Below are 17,325 nucleotides of genomic sequence, written 5' to 3'. Positions count from 1 at the left end.
ATATAAAAAGTAAACACGCTAGTAAAGCTAATGACGTAATTGTCAATGTTTATTACCCATTCCGTTATCAGTTCTATCCTTAATAATTAATTACCCACCCTCATTGAATAAGTGTACATCGTAATTTCCCATATTAGTTAATTTAAACTACAATATATTCATAGTTGAAATAAAAGTGATATTTACACGTTTGGGGGCGCTGATAGGCACCCCCAAACGTAACCACACTGAACACGATTTCATAAAAGGATGGTTTGTCTAATTGCAGTATCCTAGGTCAATGTTGACGTTGTGTTCAATCTTTGTATAAAACTCGGCTGAGGTTGTGGTGGTAATTTAAAATCGTGATTCCTGATTATTCTTTATCTTCTTTTTATGACATCAATATTTCCGGGCCTAATCCAAATAAAGTTAAAGCAGACAAACATCAATTGTAAACAAAAAGCCACCATTACCATGAAGAATTAAAACATATAAACATTGTTATTTTTCTATTCATTCCTCGAAAAGTGGAATAGTAAAATAATTTGCATTTATCCTTTTTTATTAAGACTCGTGTACATAGCCTCGATTTGTACTGTGGTTTAATTAATTTTGGTCTAAACTATTTTAAATTGTGGTCTAATTATCTTTACTAATCTTACTTATTTCCTATAATCAATGACAAAATAAGACTAAATTAAATAAACTCATAGTTCCATTAAAACAAATTATATTGCTCTAAAGCAAATCGAAGATTACGAAGATTGCTTTAAAAAAATAACTTGAACATCCTAGTATTTTACTATGTATAATTTAATTAATCTGCCATCCTCTTACAGAAGAATTGAACGTACCAATGATTTGCATTACACATAGTATAAATAAGTCAACCCTAAGTATGTCTTTACATTTTTATCCAAATGCTGAATTTGTGACACAAAAGCTGAATGTTTACAGCTGTTATGTTAAGCAAATTATTTTATGCCAAAAGCTAGTTTAGAATCTTAGCGTCGGCTGCTAGACTTTAAAAAAATTAAAACTTAATTTCTAAAAAACTGGGACCCTAAACTAAATGTATGGCTTCGACATTCCCTAGTTCTCAAAATTATCTTTCTTTCAACACAAAAATCATGAAAATCCGTCGAGTGGTTGATTCAGAATCGTGATATAAAAAAACACTGTTTCGTTTTAATATTATAGATGATACCAGGAAATTTCTCCTGGAAATACTTCCAGTTTTATCTTACAGTACTTTTTTTGAATTGTGTTATAAAATTTGATGGCAATTTGAGTGGCATCATTGACTAATGGTGGCATGGACGAAGGCTACACGCTTATTGACTATTACATGTTTACATTTATCCATAACGGGTTTTCTACCCATAAGGATGCCAATTAATTTAAGATGCGATCTAAAGAAGCTGATAACAGTTAGCACTTTTACAGTAGATATGCACACAGTGACGTGCACAATAATTATTTTGGATTCAGAGAGTGGTTATTGACAGGTTACCTAAATAAAACCTACAGTCATACAGCCATTGCTATTATCATCGATATACTGTATATATCGATGGTTATTACTAGTTATCGTGGTACCAAACAACGCGACTAAAGTTTAACAATTGCTGGTGGTGATAAGTGGTAGTTGTGATGTACGTTGCTGTAAAAGTGTAGATTCTCTCATGTATGCTGCTGTATTTCCTCAATCGTGTCCAACGCCATCACCAAGTTGACAGAAGATCATTACACAATCAGACGCGGTGGCTCTGAAGCTCTAACAAGCGCCTAGTTAGCCTGTGTGGTCAACTCCAACTACGCTACCAAGGCAGCTTTCTTTCTTTCCACAAATCGCCAGTTTTGAGTAGTTATAGGTGAAATTTAATAAACCGCGTTTATCATCAACTGTGCAATTTAAAGAACTCTGTAACGGTGAGAAAGCAGATATTCCTAGTTAGAATGTCATGTTGATTAATTATGTTTTGTTTTGCCTCTTTACAGAAAGTTCTCATGACGTTTTAGAGATTTGTACATCGTTCTTTTTAGAGATCTTAGCATGTATTGCTAGTGACACACATTATGAAGCTTACGTGATTTCAATGTTTCAGGTTCGCACACTAGATCACGAATCCTTTTACACAACAATTAGATTGTGATAATTTTGTTCTTGTGCGAAAGGTTTGCTTCAAATACAAATTTAAAACAAATCTAGATCCATCAGAATTATTTACGTGTTCACCTTAAAGCGAAATCTAACCTATATACTTCACATTTATATAGCACTTGACTATTTATACTTAATTTTATTAACGAAAGCGTAACTCCCCTAGCACCTCTCGATACTGATTCCAGTCTGTCCTTCTCACGTTCCTGTAGGTTCGTGTACAGTACCAGGTTATAGTAGTAAGTTTTCTGTGACAGTACATAACAAATTAAAAACAGCGCAAAGGCTGTTGTTAACTCATTCCTATGCACACACCCATAATGCATTTGCGAATCGATAACATTTTTTCAAATATATATTAGTGTTCCTGAAATTTTTTTCATAAAATAAGTCATTTTCTAGTAATTTAAGTTCAAATTGAAATGGCCTTTTTGAATTTTAAATTGAATCACAAAAAAAATATTTCAACGTGTTTGGTTAAATTTTTCGTAGAGTAGGCCTACAATTTAATCAGCAAATTATAGGACAGTTGTCACACAGTATCAATTGGTATTGTACTGACTAGAGAAGCCTAGTGTTTGTGTTGTTATCTTTCACACACGTGTTCAGTCCCTTGTAGTAGGTGCAGGCGACATGAACACTGCAGCATCCCGTGTCAGGTGCGGCCAGGACCAGGTGGACGATGATTTATCAAGTCCCGTGTTGATGGCGGAGCCCCGCGCCATGGCGGACGAATTAAGCATCCACCCTACATTAATCTTTGTTCAAACTCGCCTACAAGAATCACTTAGAGGGCTCCGGGTCTTATCCCGCGGCGAGGGGATGAGCTGTCTTGCATCATTACAGTCTTATCATATGACACGGGGAGGGTACAGCCCGGAGTATGTTGATAAGGTTTATACCACTGCGTACCCCGTGCGCAATGACAGAAGAAAAGTCTAATTCTGTAAAAGATGAGATAGAAATAACACTTGTCGTAAAGCAGCATCGACTTTGTGTACTTTTACAATTATAATTGCTCTAGAGTAAATAAATATCTTTGTCGAATGAAGAAGTGGTGTTTGTGAAGGTCTAGTGGACCTACCTGGTGGCTGTTAGTGTGGGACAGTCAAGTGTCGGGGGATTAGCACAGAGTTCTAGACAAGTGTTGACAGTCCGAGTCTCCCTTGTAGCCCAGATTAGCAACCCTTCCACAGCTGGGGGTCAACAAACTTTGCATTCGTCACCAATTCTACACATTAAGAGCTTGACCAGTGACCAACTCTAGTATCTTGCTTTGACTATTTGACTAGGTACAGATGCATATGTATTGTTACATTAAAATTCATTGGTGTATACGTTTTATCTTTATCTAGAAAGCCAGAAATATTAGATGGTAAAGTTATCTTTTGACACTTGTTATAACCTACATTTGCTTAAACTTTTATTACTTTTGTATTGCTTTATAGCGTAGGCTGACAGTGAAACGCCATTGGTTCCACATTGGGAGGTTGGATATAGAGTAGTTTGAGATAACTTAATCTGAAACAATTAACTACTTGCTTTACTATTCAATTTTACTTTTATTTCTTGTTTTTGCAGTTAAAACCACTAAACCATTCTCATCAGCAATGATCAGGGTATTTCTTAATTTTCTCTTATTATAATTTTATTTTTATCTTTTACTTGTTATGAAGCACTCTTACTATATTAGTGCAGTACTTAGCAAAGCAACCCATACCTGTGAGAGTAAGGTGTATATTAGTTATTACTGCACTAATGTTTTTTTATTCAGAGATTAGTTAAGTCGTAGAAGCTAGATTTAAATTCTAAATATCAGCTTATGATAAAATAAATATATTGTTTACTATTTAATCAATCAACCCCTACTACTGTAAAATCATATTTTTTCCTGTTCGATTCTCTTTAATACAGTACTAATTACTAATTACTGTCTCATCAGCAACAATCATGGTATTCCCAAATTTTCTCTTAGTTATTATTTTATTTTTATTTTTTCACTCTTATATAAGTACAGTACTTAGCAAAGCAACCCATACCTGTGAGAGTAAGGTGTACAATCATATTAGTTATTACTACACTAATGTTTTTTTTTATCCAGGGGCCCATTTCATAAAAAAATACAAACTAATACTACAGTATTAGTAAATCAGCTGATCGCCCAATGCAAAACTAATGGAAATTACAAGTTACAAGTTGTAACTTGTAACTTGTAGTTTATTATGAAATGTGCCCCAGAGATTAGTTAAGTGGTAGAAGCTAAATTTAAATTCTAGATATCAGCTTATGAGAAAATAAATATATTGTTTACTCAATCAATCAAACCCTACTACTGTACAAACATAATATTTTTCAGTTTGATTCTCTAATTACTAATTTGAATTACATGTAACTTTCTACATTATAATCTTAGACAAATTCATTGAACATTTCCTATTTAATGCAAATAGTTTTAATGCAAATCCAACTAATAAGATATATTTATTCCGCACATGTCTTAGTTGTTTAAGCAGATAGGTAGAGGAGATACATAAAAAAGTCTGACCATTTAAAAATTTCTTCTATGTAGGCTACTAAGATTTAGTAGTGACTTGGTGTTTTATTCATTTTGTGGTGATGGGATGCCATATGCATCACCCGGATGTACCCTCATGTCTTTTAATTTAACACCAGTTTAGAACTTCAGTTATAATAATCAAGAATCAAGTTTCATTACATAGTGGCTGTTCCAGCCAACCTATTTAAGCTAAAAATACCCCCACCGCAGCAAACCTGCAGACTAAGCAAATTTCCATTTGCCTGAATTGATTTCAATTAAATCTATTTTTAAATAACATTAGGTTTGCTGCTAGGTGGTTTGCTTAGATTGTTGTTAGGTTTGCTGCTACAGGGAGGCTAATAAAGTGTGTTTTTAGTAAAATATTAGTAGCTTAGTATAAAATAAATAAATTTACCAGGTTTGATCAAAATATTTCCATAAACAAACAAACTATGTACAACATTTTACAATATTCTCCATAAGAATAACATGGTAATTTAAAATTTGCAATTTTAGACAAAAACACTTTAGTATACTAAATAATTTGTTTTTTTTTTAAGCTCTTTAAAATAGTCTAGAGATAAATTGGGATGACCTGTGATAGAAAAAAAGTACCCCCACCGTAGCAAACCTGCAGACTAAGTGAATTTCCATTTGCCCGATTGGGTTTTCAATTGAATCTATTTAAATAGCATTATGTTTAACAACTGTTTTAATCTCATTCGAAAGAATATAATGGTAATTTAAAACGTGTAGTGTTTGGAACTTGATCCCTTTAATCCTACAAGAACGCTTCATATTAATATTTTGTTTGTTTTTAGCGAATTTCCCATATAGGGAATAAGCTATTACCGTAGTACTCATGGTAAGACCTGGACGCGGGACCGATTTTGTTTTTCGTTTTGAGGTCCCTAGAGGCCAAAAACACCATCCGTTCAAATTCATATATATATATATATATATATTTATATATATATATATTTATATATATATGTGTCCGTTAGCACGATAACTCGAGCAAAAATGATCCGATTTTGATGAAATTTGGTAAAAACGTGTAAACCTACGTTTATTCGAACGAGTTCGCGATTCAGCATGATCGGACCATGGGAACGGGGGTTTACGGGGGGTTTTATGGGGTAAAAATAGGTTTTTCCCATTTTTGACCCAAAAAACATAAAATTTAGCAATTTCTTTCCAAACCATTTTGTAGAGCTTAAAAAAACAAATAATTTAGTATATTGAAGCGTTATTATGCGCCTAATGGTTACGGAGAAAATTCCAAAAAATTGTAAATTTAAAATTCCCATGTTATTCTTATGGAGAATAAGTAAACTGTTGTAGTTTGCTTGTTTATGAACATATTTTGATCAATTTTGGAAAATGTTTTTATTTCTTACTAACTATTAACATTTTACAAAAAAAACAAAGTTTTACCCTCCCTGATGCAGCAAACCTAAGTACTTGTTCAACTAATTCTATTTAAATCGGGAATAAATGTTATATTTTTAAGTAGACATTTCAGTGTAAAAATCAAATCAGTCAAATGGAAATTCGCTTAGTCTGCAGGTTTGCTGCGGCGGGGGTATTTAAGCTCTTAATGATAGATTTAATTTAAACTGAGCATTTTAGTTTTTTAAGTGTATTAATTAAAAATAACCAATTTTAGAAAATTTACAAAATTCCATATCATTCTGGTCCCATAACAGAGTCTTGCTGGTTTTAAACTCAATCAAGTTTATCAGCTTTACACATTCATACCAAATTTTATCATAATCGTTTATAAAACACATATGGTAAACAAAATTTGAAGAAGCGGTGTTTTGGCTTCTGGAGACATCAAAATAAATAAAAAATTAATTGGGTGTAGGTCTTTCCGTGCCACCTACGGTAATAGCTTCTTCCCTATAGGGAAATCCGCTAAAATGATCTTTGTGAAATGAGCCTCTCAAAGAGTATACTGTTACTGAGATTGATCTAATACAGTATGAACGAGTGACACGGTGATCAGAATTCGAGATTCTCCTAAATTTGGTCACAGCTTCAAACAAGACATGTAAATAACAGCGTTCGCCTTATACGATGTATAAAACCTCGTGTATATGTGGACTAACCTCTGAAGTACCCAGAAAGTACCTACACCCCTTGCAAACATTGTCTTTATCCAATTGACCTACCCTATTCATTTCCATCAACTATTGATGGCCTTATATAGTGGTTGACAACTAAGATCACAGAAATCTTATCACAGAAAGCAATACATAGACGGAAGTGCTAGTTTTCTTTCAAAGGTTTAGATCACTGTGACTAGATTAATTGTCTAGGGGTGGGAACCGACTAGAATAATAGTGGATGAAATAAGGTACACGACGTTGGTTCTTAGATTTGAACTAACTAGCTTGGTTGCGACAGGAGTACAACTGTAGAAATGTGCAGAAGTGTTATGGTAGAGAATGTTGATGTAGATAACTCAAGTGAGTGATGGATGTAATCGTAATGTTACAGGACATGGAGCTGATAGAGGTGTTGTGGAAGCAGGATGTGGACATGGGGCTAACAGTGGATCTGCTCCAGTCACAACCTGCAGACCCGACACTGACCAAGCCTGGGCCGGACCCGGACCCTAAGGCCAACACTACCCTCTCTGAGCTGCTGGACCCAGACCCTCTGGACAAGGTAGACATTAGATGAGATTATATAGAACATACTGTGGTTTTGGGTACTGTACAATCGGTTGGTTGTTCTGTGGACATCAAGTGATCAATGGAAGACAGTACAGTATTATAGTTATAGAGTCATCTCTGTTATAAACATTAAACTGTGGTAGATGTTAAATCAAATTGAAACACTAGCTGAGACTAAATGAGGAACTAATGTTAAATCACAGTGTAATATTTTCAGAAACATAAGATTCAAGGAGACCTACCTATACTTTAATAATGATCAAATTCTCTTCTACTATTGGATTTCCATCTGAGCTTCGTTTTGTAGCAGGCAAATATCTTATCATTTCCTTATCTTGTTCCCTGATGATTCACAGCTTAAGACTATTGAGTATTGAGCAAATAATTCTTATGACAAATTCTGTTCTACCTTTGTCTGATTTCCATATGAGCTTCCTTTTGTAGCAGGCAAATATCTTATCATTTCCTTATCTTGTTCCCTGATGATTCACAGCTTAAGACTATTGAGTATTCAGCAAATAATTCTTATGACAAACTCTGTTCTACCTTTGTCTGATTTCCATATGAGCTCCGTTTTGTCAGCAGGCAAATATCTTATCATTTCCTTATCTTGTTCCCTGATGATTCACAGCTTAAGACTATTGAGTATTCGCAAATAATTCTTATGACAAACTCTGTTCTACCTTTGTCTGATTTCCATATGAGCTCCGTTTTGTCAGCAGGCAAATATCTTATCATTTCCTTATCTTGTTCCCTGATGATTCACAGCTTAAGACTATTGAGTATTGAGCAAATAATTCTGATGACAAATTCTGTTCTACCTTTGTCTGATTTCCATATGAGCTTCTTTTTGTAGCAGGCAAATATCTTATCATTTCCTTATCTTGTTCCCTGATGATTTACAGCTTAAGACTATTGAGTATTCAGCAAATAATTCTTATGACAAACTCTGTTCTACCTTTGTCTGATTTCCATCTGAGCTTCGTTTTGTCAGCAGGCAAATATCTTATTATTTCCTTCTCTTGTTCCCGGATGATTCACAGCCCAATGATCCATATTGTTTTGTCGGTGCCCAGCCTGGTGTATGTAAATACAGCAGTATCACTCGGTGCTCTGCATTCCTCAGCTGGATTGAGATGTTATCAGGTGTTTAATTAGATGTTGTCAACACAAGATTGACTGTCAACATCAATTAGAGTGGTGCAAGTCACTACCCGGCTGATGTTTATCTTGCCTGGACCCACATCACATCCCTGCCTCTCTGTTACTGCCTTCTTCATCTCCACTCTTCATTCCCCCCGGGCTTTTTTGTCTTCTATTTTCAAGAATAAATATTTTTTTTTTTTATAATTTCAGTTCCGTTGTACACTACGAGTTCTACTTTTCATAAATATGCATATATTATTTCACAATAACACAATCATAAAATTTTCCAACCTAGCCTACTGTATTTTGTAAATAAGAAAAACTTGTTTATGTAACTGAACAATAAAATTATAAATTTTAACATTTCCCTAATAGGGCTAAACTCTTTCTCTGTACCTCATTTAGATTTATTGATGTATTGATTACAAAACTCTGTGATTTAGATTTATTTAAAACGTTGATTATTTTTTTTCTTGTTAATATTTAGGTTTGGAAACAGGCACAATTGATACAGTAAAGAATTTGGTTCGGTGCATTTGGAAAACATTTTTCATTACTGGTCTCATAGAATCGGCTTTGGACATTTCTGTTCTTGGTTGTAGGTGGTTGTAAACATTCAACATCTAAAACTAAAGAAGATATTTTTAAAATTATTATAATTATGGTAGATCATTAATTTTATTTGGTCATACTAGATGGACTGTGATGATTGGTGAAGATTCCTATCAGATTTATATCCTTAAATGCTTCAAAACAGAGAACTAAAGCGTAAATGTATGGCGAAATGTAGATGTAAGCGATTGTACTGTAGTCAGCAGTGTAGATCAGAAGTAGGCAGTAGGTGGTGGACTGTGTAGATGGTGGGGGAGAGGTGATTGGACGAGTTGTAGTTTTTACACACACTCTTGGAGTGGTGTGAGAGTACGGATGATTGATCTGTGGGAACCGAACATTACTTGCAACATGATCACATTCCTGGTCCTGCCAATCACAATGTCCCTTGCTTACTTACCTCGCTCTGTTGCCTCAAACACTTAAACCCCTCTTAGCTTATTTTATAACTTTTTCACCATTGCTGCAACTCGTCAAAATAGTAATCCTCACTAAATGTCTCCTAGTATTCTTCTAACCACCTTCATTTGGCTTCTGTGAAATTCAATGTTTCGTCTGTTACATGTTCAACATTTTGATATGTTCAGTGCTCAAAATCAAGTGCATTGTACTTTTTCACGTTAGCCTTTAAAGAGGGATTTTGAAATTTTTATTAACAATTTAGCCTATATCAAATGACAAATGACAATCGAAATATAAATAAACTAAGATTTAGCCAGTAAGGTACCAATAAAGCTACATCACAGTGGGACTTATGTTAGGAGAGGTAGATAAGAGAACAAATGTCTGTTACTAAGAGTTGTTGAACAATTCCTCAAGACTATAATATTCTTTTTCTGCTAAAACTGTTTTGATTTTGTCGGTAAATATCATCAACAGACAAATTATCTGTTCATTTTATTTAGGATATAGAACTCGTAATGACAAAAACATGAAATATCATTGTAGAAATTTCTTTTAGTTTAGGGTTAGTGACATTTTCAAGTAAATTTTAATGCAATGTTCCAACTCTTGTTTTGTTACTAACATCAACATGCTGTTTACAAGCATTATTTACTGCGTAACAAATGTTTTGAGTATGTTGAGTTCAAGACTAATTTAGTGAAAGTAATAGTTTGTATATAGTGTAAATCTATCTAATTCCAACTCTCACTCTTATGTTTGGCTTTTGTTGTAGCTACCTGATTTGGATGATTGGGATGGTCTGCCCTACACAGTGGATGAGGAAACTGGTAAGTTAACTTAGATTCAGATCATGGTGGTCACCACCTAACCTGAGTACAGTAAAACTTCACTAACTCGACACCCGTTAACTCGACAATCTTTGTAACTCGACAATCTTTGTAACTCAACAGTCTAGCACACTTCTAGCGTGGCTTTGTCTTACTATTGGGTTAGATTTTTTAAATGTTTAATATTCAACATTTCTTTGAAGTTTGTTTACTCAATATGTAAAAATACTTATCTGAGTGATAAATGAAAATGAGTCTTTTTTAGGTACCTATTCATTTATTAAAACCCATTGAAAATGTCAATGTTCTGGATAATTTGTCAATTCCCAAACTCGACAATATATGGGTCCACAAATTGTCAAGTTAGTGAGGCCTTACTGTATTAATAGAAAATTAATTACTTCTGTGAAATTGATAAATTACAAAAATAGATATTTTAAGACGAATTATGTTGATGGGTGGGGATGTATTGCAATGGGTCTACATCATAGAGCACCGTCCACTATTACTTGGTGTCAAACACTTCCTTCAACAACATTCAGTAAAGTAGCAACCACTACATGTGCCAATCTATTCTGTTTGTCATCAAACATTTGTGTATGTTGAAGCGGTGTGCAGTTCATTTGAAAAGGTTTAAACTAGGTACCTTTAGAGATGATTAAAATGTGAGTTACTGTAACAAGTAGTTATCAGTTCTTAACACATTAGAGTCGGGACCACATCAGTTTGCAGTTGAGGGAGGAGCCTATTTACCATATGGGTTTGAATGAACCAATGAGAACCGTGCGGTGTTGCCAAATCTAATAAAACCAGCTGATTTGAAAACATTGCTTAGTATATTTTATTAGTGCGATGTGGCAACGTCGCACTAGCCTTGTCTTGTGATTGGCTGCCACCAACTGCAAACTTACGTGGTCCCGACTCTAGATACTAGCTATACTCTGTCCTTATATACAGAGGAGAGTGACGGTCGGTAGGAAACGTGTTAAAGTGATTTCATAAAAAAATTTACCATGGGAAAGTGAGATATTAGCATGACTTGCATGGCAAAACTTAAACGCAGCGCTTTCACTTTTACATTTTTTTTCTAGTTAGCCGCCATATTATTTAATAGAGCATAACAGGATCTTAATAGGTACTTGAGTAGTCTAGCTAAACAAATGAATAAAATTAGAATAATTAATATAACTTAATCTCTCTTTTTTCAAACCAAATACAAGGTGATAAGATATTAAAGTCTCTTAATTTATATAGATCAGTCTATCCTTTAGGAAAAAATGTAACACAGCAGTAATTGGTTGCATGTTAATTTAAAAACGTCTACTCCACCACATTCACAAGATATACTACTGTATATGTAACTCCTCATTTGAACTTCCAACAATCGCACCTTACTACCCAAGTAATGCTGAAGTAATTTAGAAAAATTGATTTGTTCCTCACACTTTTATAGTTGAGTTGGATGTCAAGAAGTTATTTTGACAATGTCATTTTGTTTCCATTGGTTTACTTTCTGCAGCTGGATTCTCTTCCTGGTAATAAAGCACTTACATACATCCATATGCTGATAATTGATGAATTATTTACTGAAAAATGTTTGAATTAAAATTAAACTTTTCATTAATTTTGATTTCCAATAAACATTTGTAAAAAAATGTCTACTCTGATTTACCTTGAACTAATGTTTAGTCTCAAACAGAATAGATTGGTATCTTTTTGTGGTTGCTACCTAGCTGGATGTTGTTGAAGGATGTTTCCGACAGCAAGTATTAGTGGAAGTTCCTCTTTAATTTACCCATTGCAATAAATTAGGTATGACAAATCTACTAATGAAAAAATAGTTTTTTTGTTGTTTTGATTAAAAAAAACAATATTTTAAATCCTTGCGTAACAACATCTAGATGCCTTCATTACGGTAACTCATGACTTAGACGGTAGGAAATGCTTCTGAATCTGTTGTGTATGTTTGCTCACTACACTAGTGGTGGAGCAAGTCTCAGAGTCCAGATTGAGTTTTAACAATTGCCGAGGTGTAGCCAGTCTGGCCGTCGCGCCGCGCCGAGTCGTGACGAGTATTGTGCCCAGACATCATTACTCATAAAGAGCGGCCCAGCCAATCCATATTTTTCCAGCGGCCGCCATTGTGTTGTGATTACCAGAGTCCCCGGTCGACCACCATTAATCTTGCTCCGGACAGAACACACAATCCGAACGCGAGGGGAAAAGAGCACTTCCATTTTGTTGGTAGGATCGAGGGGCGATATCGCATGCACGCAGCCGGGGGTGAATTCGGAATGATATTGGAAGGAGGTTTCGGATAAGTGAGTTCTTTTGTAGGGTAGAATAGAACCGTCATGCGATTCCCTCGGTACTCTACTGTGATTAAAACACAACTGGTCATAAAGGGTTGTTTGATGATCCGTTACAAATTTTGCTTCATTTTTATAAGAGCACTTGAATTTGTTCTGCAAGCGTTGGGGTGTTTGAGTAGAAAGTAGTTCAAAACATCATTCTTAGTTTCAGATTTTTTTGTTTATGAAAATATTGGATTTTTTAATAAAAGTGATACACATCTTCCAAGAATAACCCCCTCAAGAACCTGTAACATGTTCAATAAAACATAAACTTTAAAGTGTATGGAGAATATAGTTAATAAAATGGAGGAAAGTTAGTTTTTTTAGGTGTCTTTATAAAGAAAAATATATTTAAAAGAAACTTATTTATAAAAATATAAAACATAGTTCCTAAAAATCCCTTGTAAAATTATAGGCATGTCATTTTAGCAGGGGTATAGTGGAACGGGAATGTCATTCCCACTCTGCTTTTTTAAGCGTTTCTACACTGGAAATTTCACAATTACCACGACTGCATTCAACCCATTTTTACCAGAGTCAATATGTTACTTGTCTTATTTAAATACTTCAAACAAACATTTTTAACATTTGATTAGCCTAAAAATCCGTATTTCCTATCTATAAATTGAGGCGCTAAAACTATCTATTTTTATTAGACTACCAGAAATCTGGATAACAGCAGGTAACCCATTAAAATTTTGAATAGTCTGAGCCTGAGTCTTTACCGAACGTAACAGTTAGTGAGCTATTAGATGTTGAAGAGCGGAGAGGTTTCTGAAAGCTGGCGAAAGGATGACTGGCTTTGTCTCGGGTTGATTGAAGTGTCACCAGCCTCCGCACAACGGTGGTTGACACGATATACCACAAAAACATGATTAAATCTGTGCAACGGTCACTTTCTTGCAGACAATGCCTGTCCTACATGCCTGTGCTTGGCAACAGTTTGTTTTCCTAAAGATTTCTTGCCTGGCCTAATCCCCAGGGAACATACCGTGCCTCCCTCCACATGACTAATGATATCGGTTGTCAAACTCAATGATTGATTTTGTTCACAAACCATTTTCTCTCTTACCTGATGTATGACCTCCTAGTTTAAACTGTCTGTGGGAAATAGTTTGTTCGTTAATCGTTGCAAAAGTAGAAAAAAGATGTGTACTTGTTAAATTACTGAAAATACCACTCCTACTCACCACGTTGTAATAAATATTTTCAATCAAGCCATGCTTTAAACTATATCTAGACTCGTAGTTAAAATGATTTATGGATGTAAAAATTTTATTTTAAACTTTAACTGAACTCTCCTTGGATCCCCTTGACTCTTTCCAAATTTGTGATCCTAAGGCCAGGAACTAAACTATAATTTATTAATCACTACTAAAACATTAATCAAAATACCTCCTCTTAAGACTGTTCAAACTTGTTGTTCAGATGTTGACTGGGTAATAATACTGACCAGCTCAACTTGTAGTTGTAGCATTTCCTGAAGATAGATGCTTCAAAGCATCAGAAAAACGCTGGTCAGTATTTTTGCCTGTGTGACAACACCTAAAAAAAGATTCTTCAGTCTACTCTGGCCATAGCAGCCTACCATATAATTCCGACAAAGGTTTAAATATATTTTCATCTTGTGACACATTTAGCTTTTATTACCTCTTGGATTTAGTTTATTACTTCACCAAATAGATGGGTTTTGTTGTGTACAATCCGGCCAGTAAAATAAATTAGCTTACAGCTGATATTACTGATTATCAAACAATAAAATTCACAATAAAAGCAGTTTCAAAAGATTTTTTTTCAAACTAGTCAACCTCCAACCAAATAATTAAAAAAATTCCAAGTCAAGTGTTAGATTCAAACTGAAAAAATCTGCCTTGAAGATCACTCCTTGTTAATTAGTTTCTACTTTGGCTATGGTAAATGTCAATGGATCAAATACACCGGTATTGATTGAAACGCAGTTCACCTTGCCACGAATAATATAAAAATGTGGGATGTGATAGGTGTCTGTTGGCTGCAGTGTTATTAGCCCGACGTCTGACACTGATTACACAGTCCAATAGCGCTCATTGTCAGAGTGAGCTCGATATGCTACAACCTTTGTTAATTGGTCCCCGAGCCCATATGCTGTATGTCCTGGTCACAAACATGTAGTGAACGGAAAAGCCTAATTAAAATTAATTGGGGTTATATAAATAGCTTTTTTTAAAAAGTCTCACCATGTAGATTAATTTTCTAGGTTTGTTTTTAAAGCGTACCCCCCTCCCCCTCACCAATATGTATCTCATAACCAGATGTTAATCGTAACTAGAGCACGGTGTAGGAAGCAGAGGGTGGAGGTCCTGTTACGAGGTACGAAGGCTGAGGGAAGTGAGCAATGCCAGAGGAAGTTCTGTTTAATTGAGCGTATTGGAGTTTTGATGAATCGACAAGGTTGTAGAAGAGTGTTGACCTAATGTGTAGCGAACGAAAGTCAGCATGACAGGCATTCGGCAGAACAGATCCTGAGGTACCGTTGCCTCTCACACGGTCCGCGGGCTGCTGGCCCCTGACTATACTCACTGTTGTGGCTGGAAACTTTAACATTAAACCTCTCAACACTATCGTTTCAAATAGTGTGTTTTATGCGTTTTCTTAAGCTCTGCATAAATTAGCAACTTTTGTGATGAAGGGAAGGAATAATGATAGTTTAAAACAACACTATATGTGTCTAAAATGTTTTAACCTCCTAATAAGCTTCATTACTGTTGGGTTTTTTGACTCATTTGGTTAATTTATCAGAAGTAACTTCAAATTTGCTGGAAAAATATACTTTAAGTCTTCTTGGATTAGTCTCATTGTTGTTTTTACATTATTATTAATTTCTGTAAGTTATTATTTGGTGTTTGTTGAAATGTCTACAGGTTGAGTTTCAGTATAAAAAACAGTTGAGCAAAATAGGTTGCTCATTCCTACTAACTCTTCAATTCTCCACTCTTTTAATATGATTTATGTATAGCTACAATGCAATGCTGCAACAAGTAAAGTTGGTTTGATAAATCTTTAGATCTAAAACATTTTATACTACTTTGCCTCTCACATTTTATGATAGTTTTTTGTGTTGGAAGAATTAGGCATAAAAAACTCATTGGATTAAAATTGTATGACTTCTGTTTGTAAGACTTATTCATGAAATTCAAGGGTCCACAAAGCACCGTCAGACTAGAGATGGGGGTTTTGGATTGTTTTTCAGAGGTGTAGGAGGAAGCGATCTCTGTTGTAATTTAGCATGATGATGAGGCAGAATGAGGTTGGTTTTTAAGGTCACCATATTGTCGCATGCCTGGCCTTGATCTGCGAGGGTTGGTCCATTGTCTTGTGACAAACCGTTACGGAGATGGAGACTAGCGGCAAAGTGTCTTGGTCTACCTCTGCTGCACACAAGCTCACTGGCAGAACAGAAACTCAGCTGATCACTGATCAGTCGGCTGAACTGGAGATTCACAACCACTAGCGTGTGACGGAGGATTTCTTTGAGGAAGTGCTCGCTGCTAACTCACTGCTAACTAGAAATCACAAAACGGAAGATGATTTCAACTAAGCTAAATTGATGAAAAATTTGATTATATTTTGGGTTGGAAAACTTATCAAGTCAGATAAATTAACAACAATAGTGTTTATTTACATATGATTTACATATTGTGAAATTTTTATAAAGTAAATATGTACAGTAGTCTGGTTAGGATGGCACTCTTAACCAGATTAGAGTTCTGGCACTCAAATTATCTTTAAAAGGAAAATAAATTGCTCCCAGAATGCCATAAAATCAGTTTAATACCAACTAATTGCAACACAAAACAAAATAATTATAAAGCAGGAATAAATATTGCCACTTTGTTAGTCTCAATTTCATGCACAAGTTTTTAAAAACTAACATTTAGTATTGCATGATGCCAGGTTCGTAAGCTGCAAACCGTCCTAGACCAGGACGGGAAGCTGGTAGCTGAAAATGACTAATGGACCTGTTATGAATTCTCATTCTTCTACCTCTCTTGCTTTTCTATTGTACAAAATTATGAAGGAATGCTAAGCCTAGGTCTAGTCCTGTGAGACCTTAGACTGGGTGCAGGGCACACTTTGACAAGAGGATTTGACAAATGATTTGCAAAGGCAGCTGTGTCCAATTACTTCCATATTCATCGTAGTTTGATTTTCTTGTTGGTTGTTTATTTCTCCTTTGTCTGCTCAAAGTCGGTGACTCTTATAACTTGCAGATAACTCAATCACTAAGTCTTTTCTGATTTCTCTCAGAGTTGCAGGAGACTGCTAAAGATTCTTTGTAAAAAATCTGCGGGTTTAGAAAAAAACCTTTTTAGAGGATTGTGAGAATGTTCCGAGTCGCCGGGTCCTCATTATGGCAAAAGATAATGGATTCTCGTCCCGACTGATCCCTCGTATTATATGATTAAGGAATCTCCTACCATTTATAATTGTGTGAGATGTGTGGTGGGGGAGGGCGCGGCATTGCCAGTTCGAACCGGCTTTGTCTGATGCGGCAACGTCGGAGGGGAAGTTAAGCGCTCCCGCTCTGAGCCCAATTGTGTTTTTCCCAGCCATCGTGGCAGTGTCGGCCATG

At 35.2% G+C, this 17,325-nt stretch overlaps 1 protein-coding gene across 2 annotated transcripts in view; it reads left to right on the top strand.

Moving 5' to 3' along the window:
* The window catches only part of LOC128988185 (segmentation protein cap'n'collar), a 143,977-nt gene that overhangs the window by 56,405 nt on the left and 70,247 nt on the right, over nt 1–17,325 (top strand). For both annotated transcript variants that reach the window (XM_054409443.1, XM_054409434.1), the window contains 2 exons: nt 7,191–7,361; nt 10,305–10,359. In XM_054409443.1, coding sequence (XP_054265418.1) covers nt 7,191–7,361; nt 10,305–10,359 — 226 coding nt within the window. The remainder of the gene's footprint in view (nt 1–7,190; nt 7,362–10,304; nt 10,360–17,325) is intronic.

Source organism: Macrosteles quadrilineatus, unplaced genomic scaffold (assembly GCF_028750875.1).
Source record: "Macrosteles quadrilineatus isolate MER2022 unplaced genomic scaffold, UCM_ALF_1.0 Scaffold_1__1_contigs__length_201487025, whole genome shotgun sequence".
Lineage (NCBI taxonomy): Eukaryota > Metazoa > Arthropoda > Insecta > Hemiptera > Cicadellidae > Macrosteles > Macrosteles quadrilineatus.
This window is presented reverse-complemented; position numbering and strand designations above follow the sequence as displayed.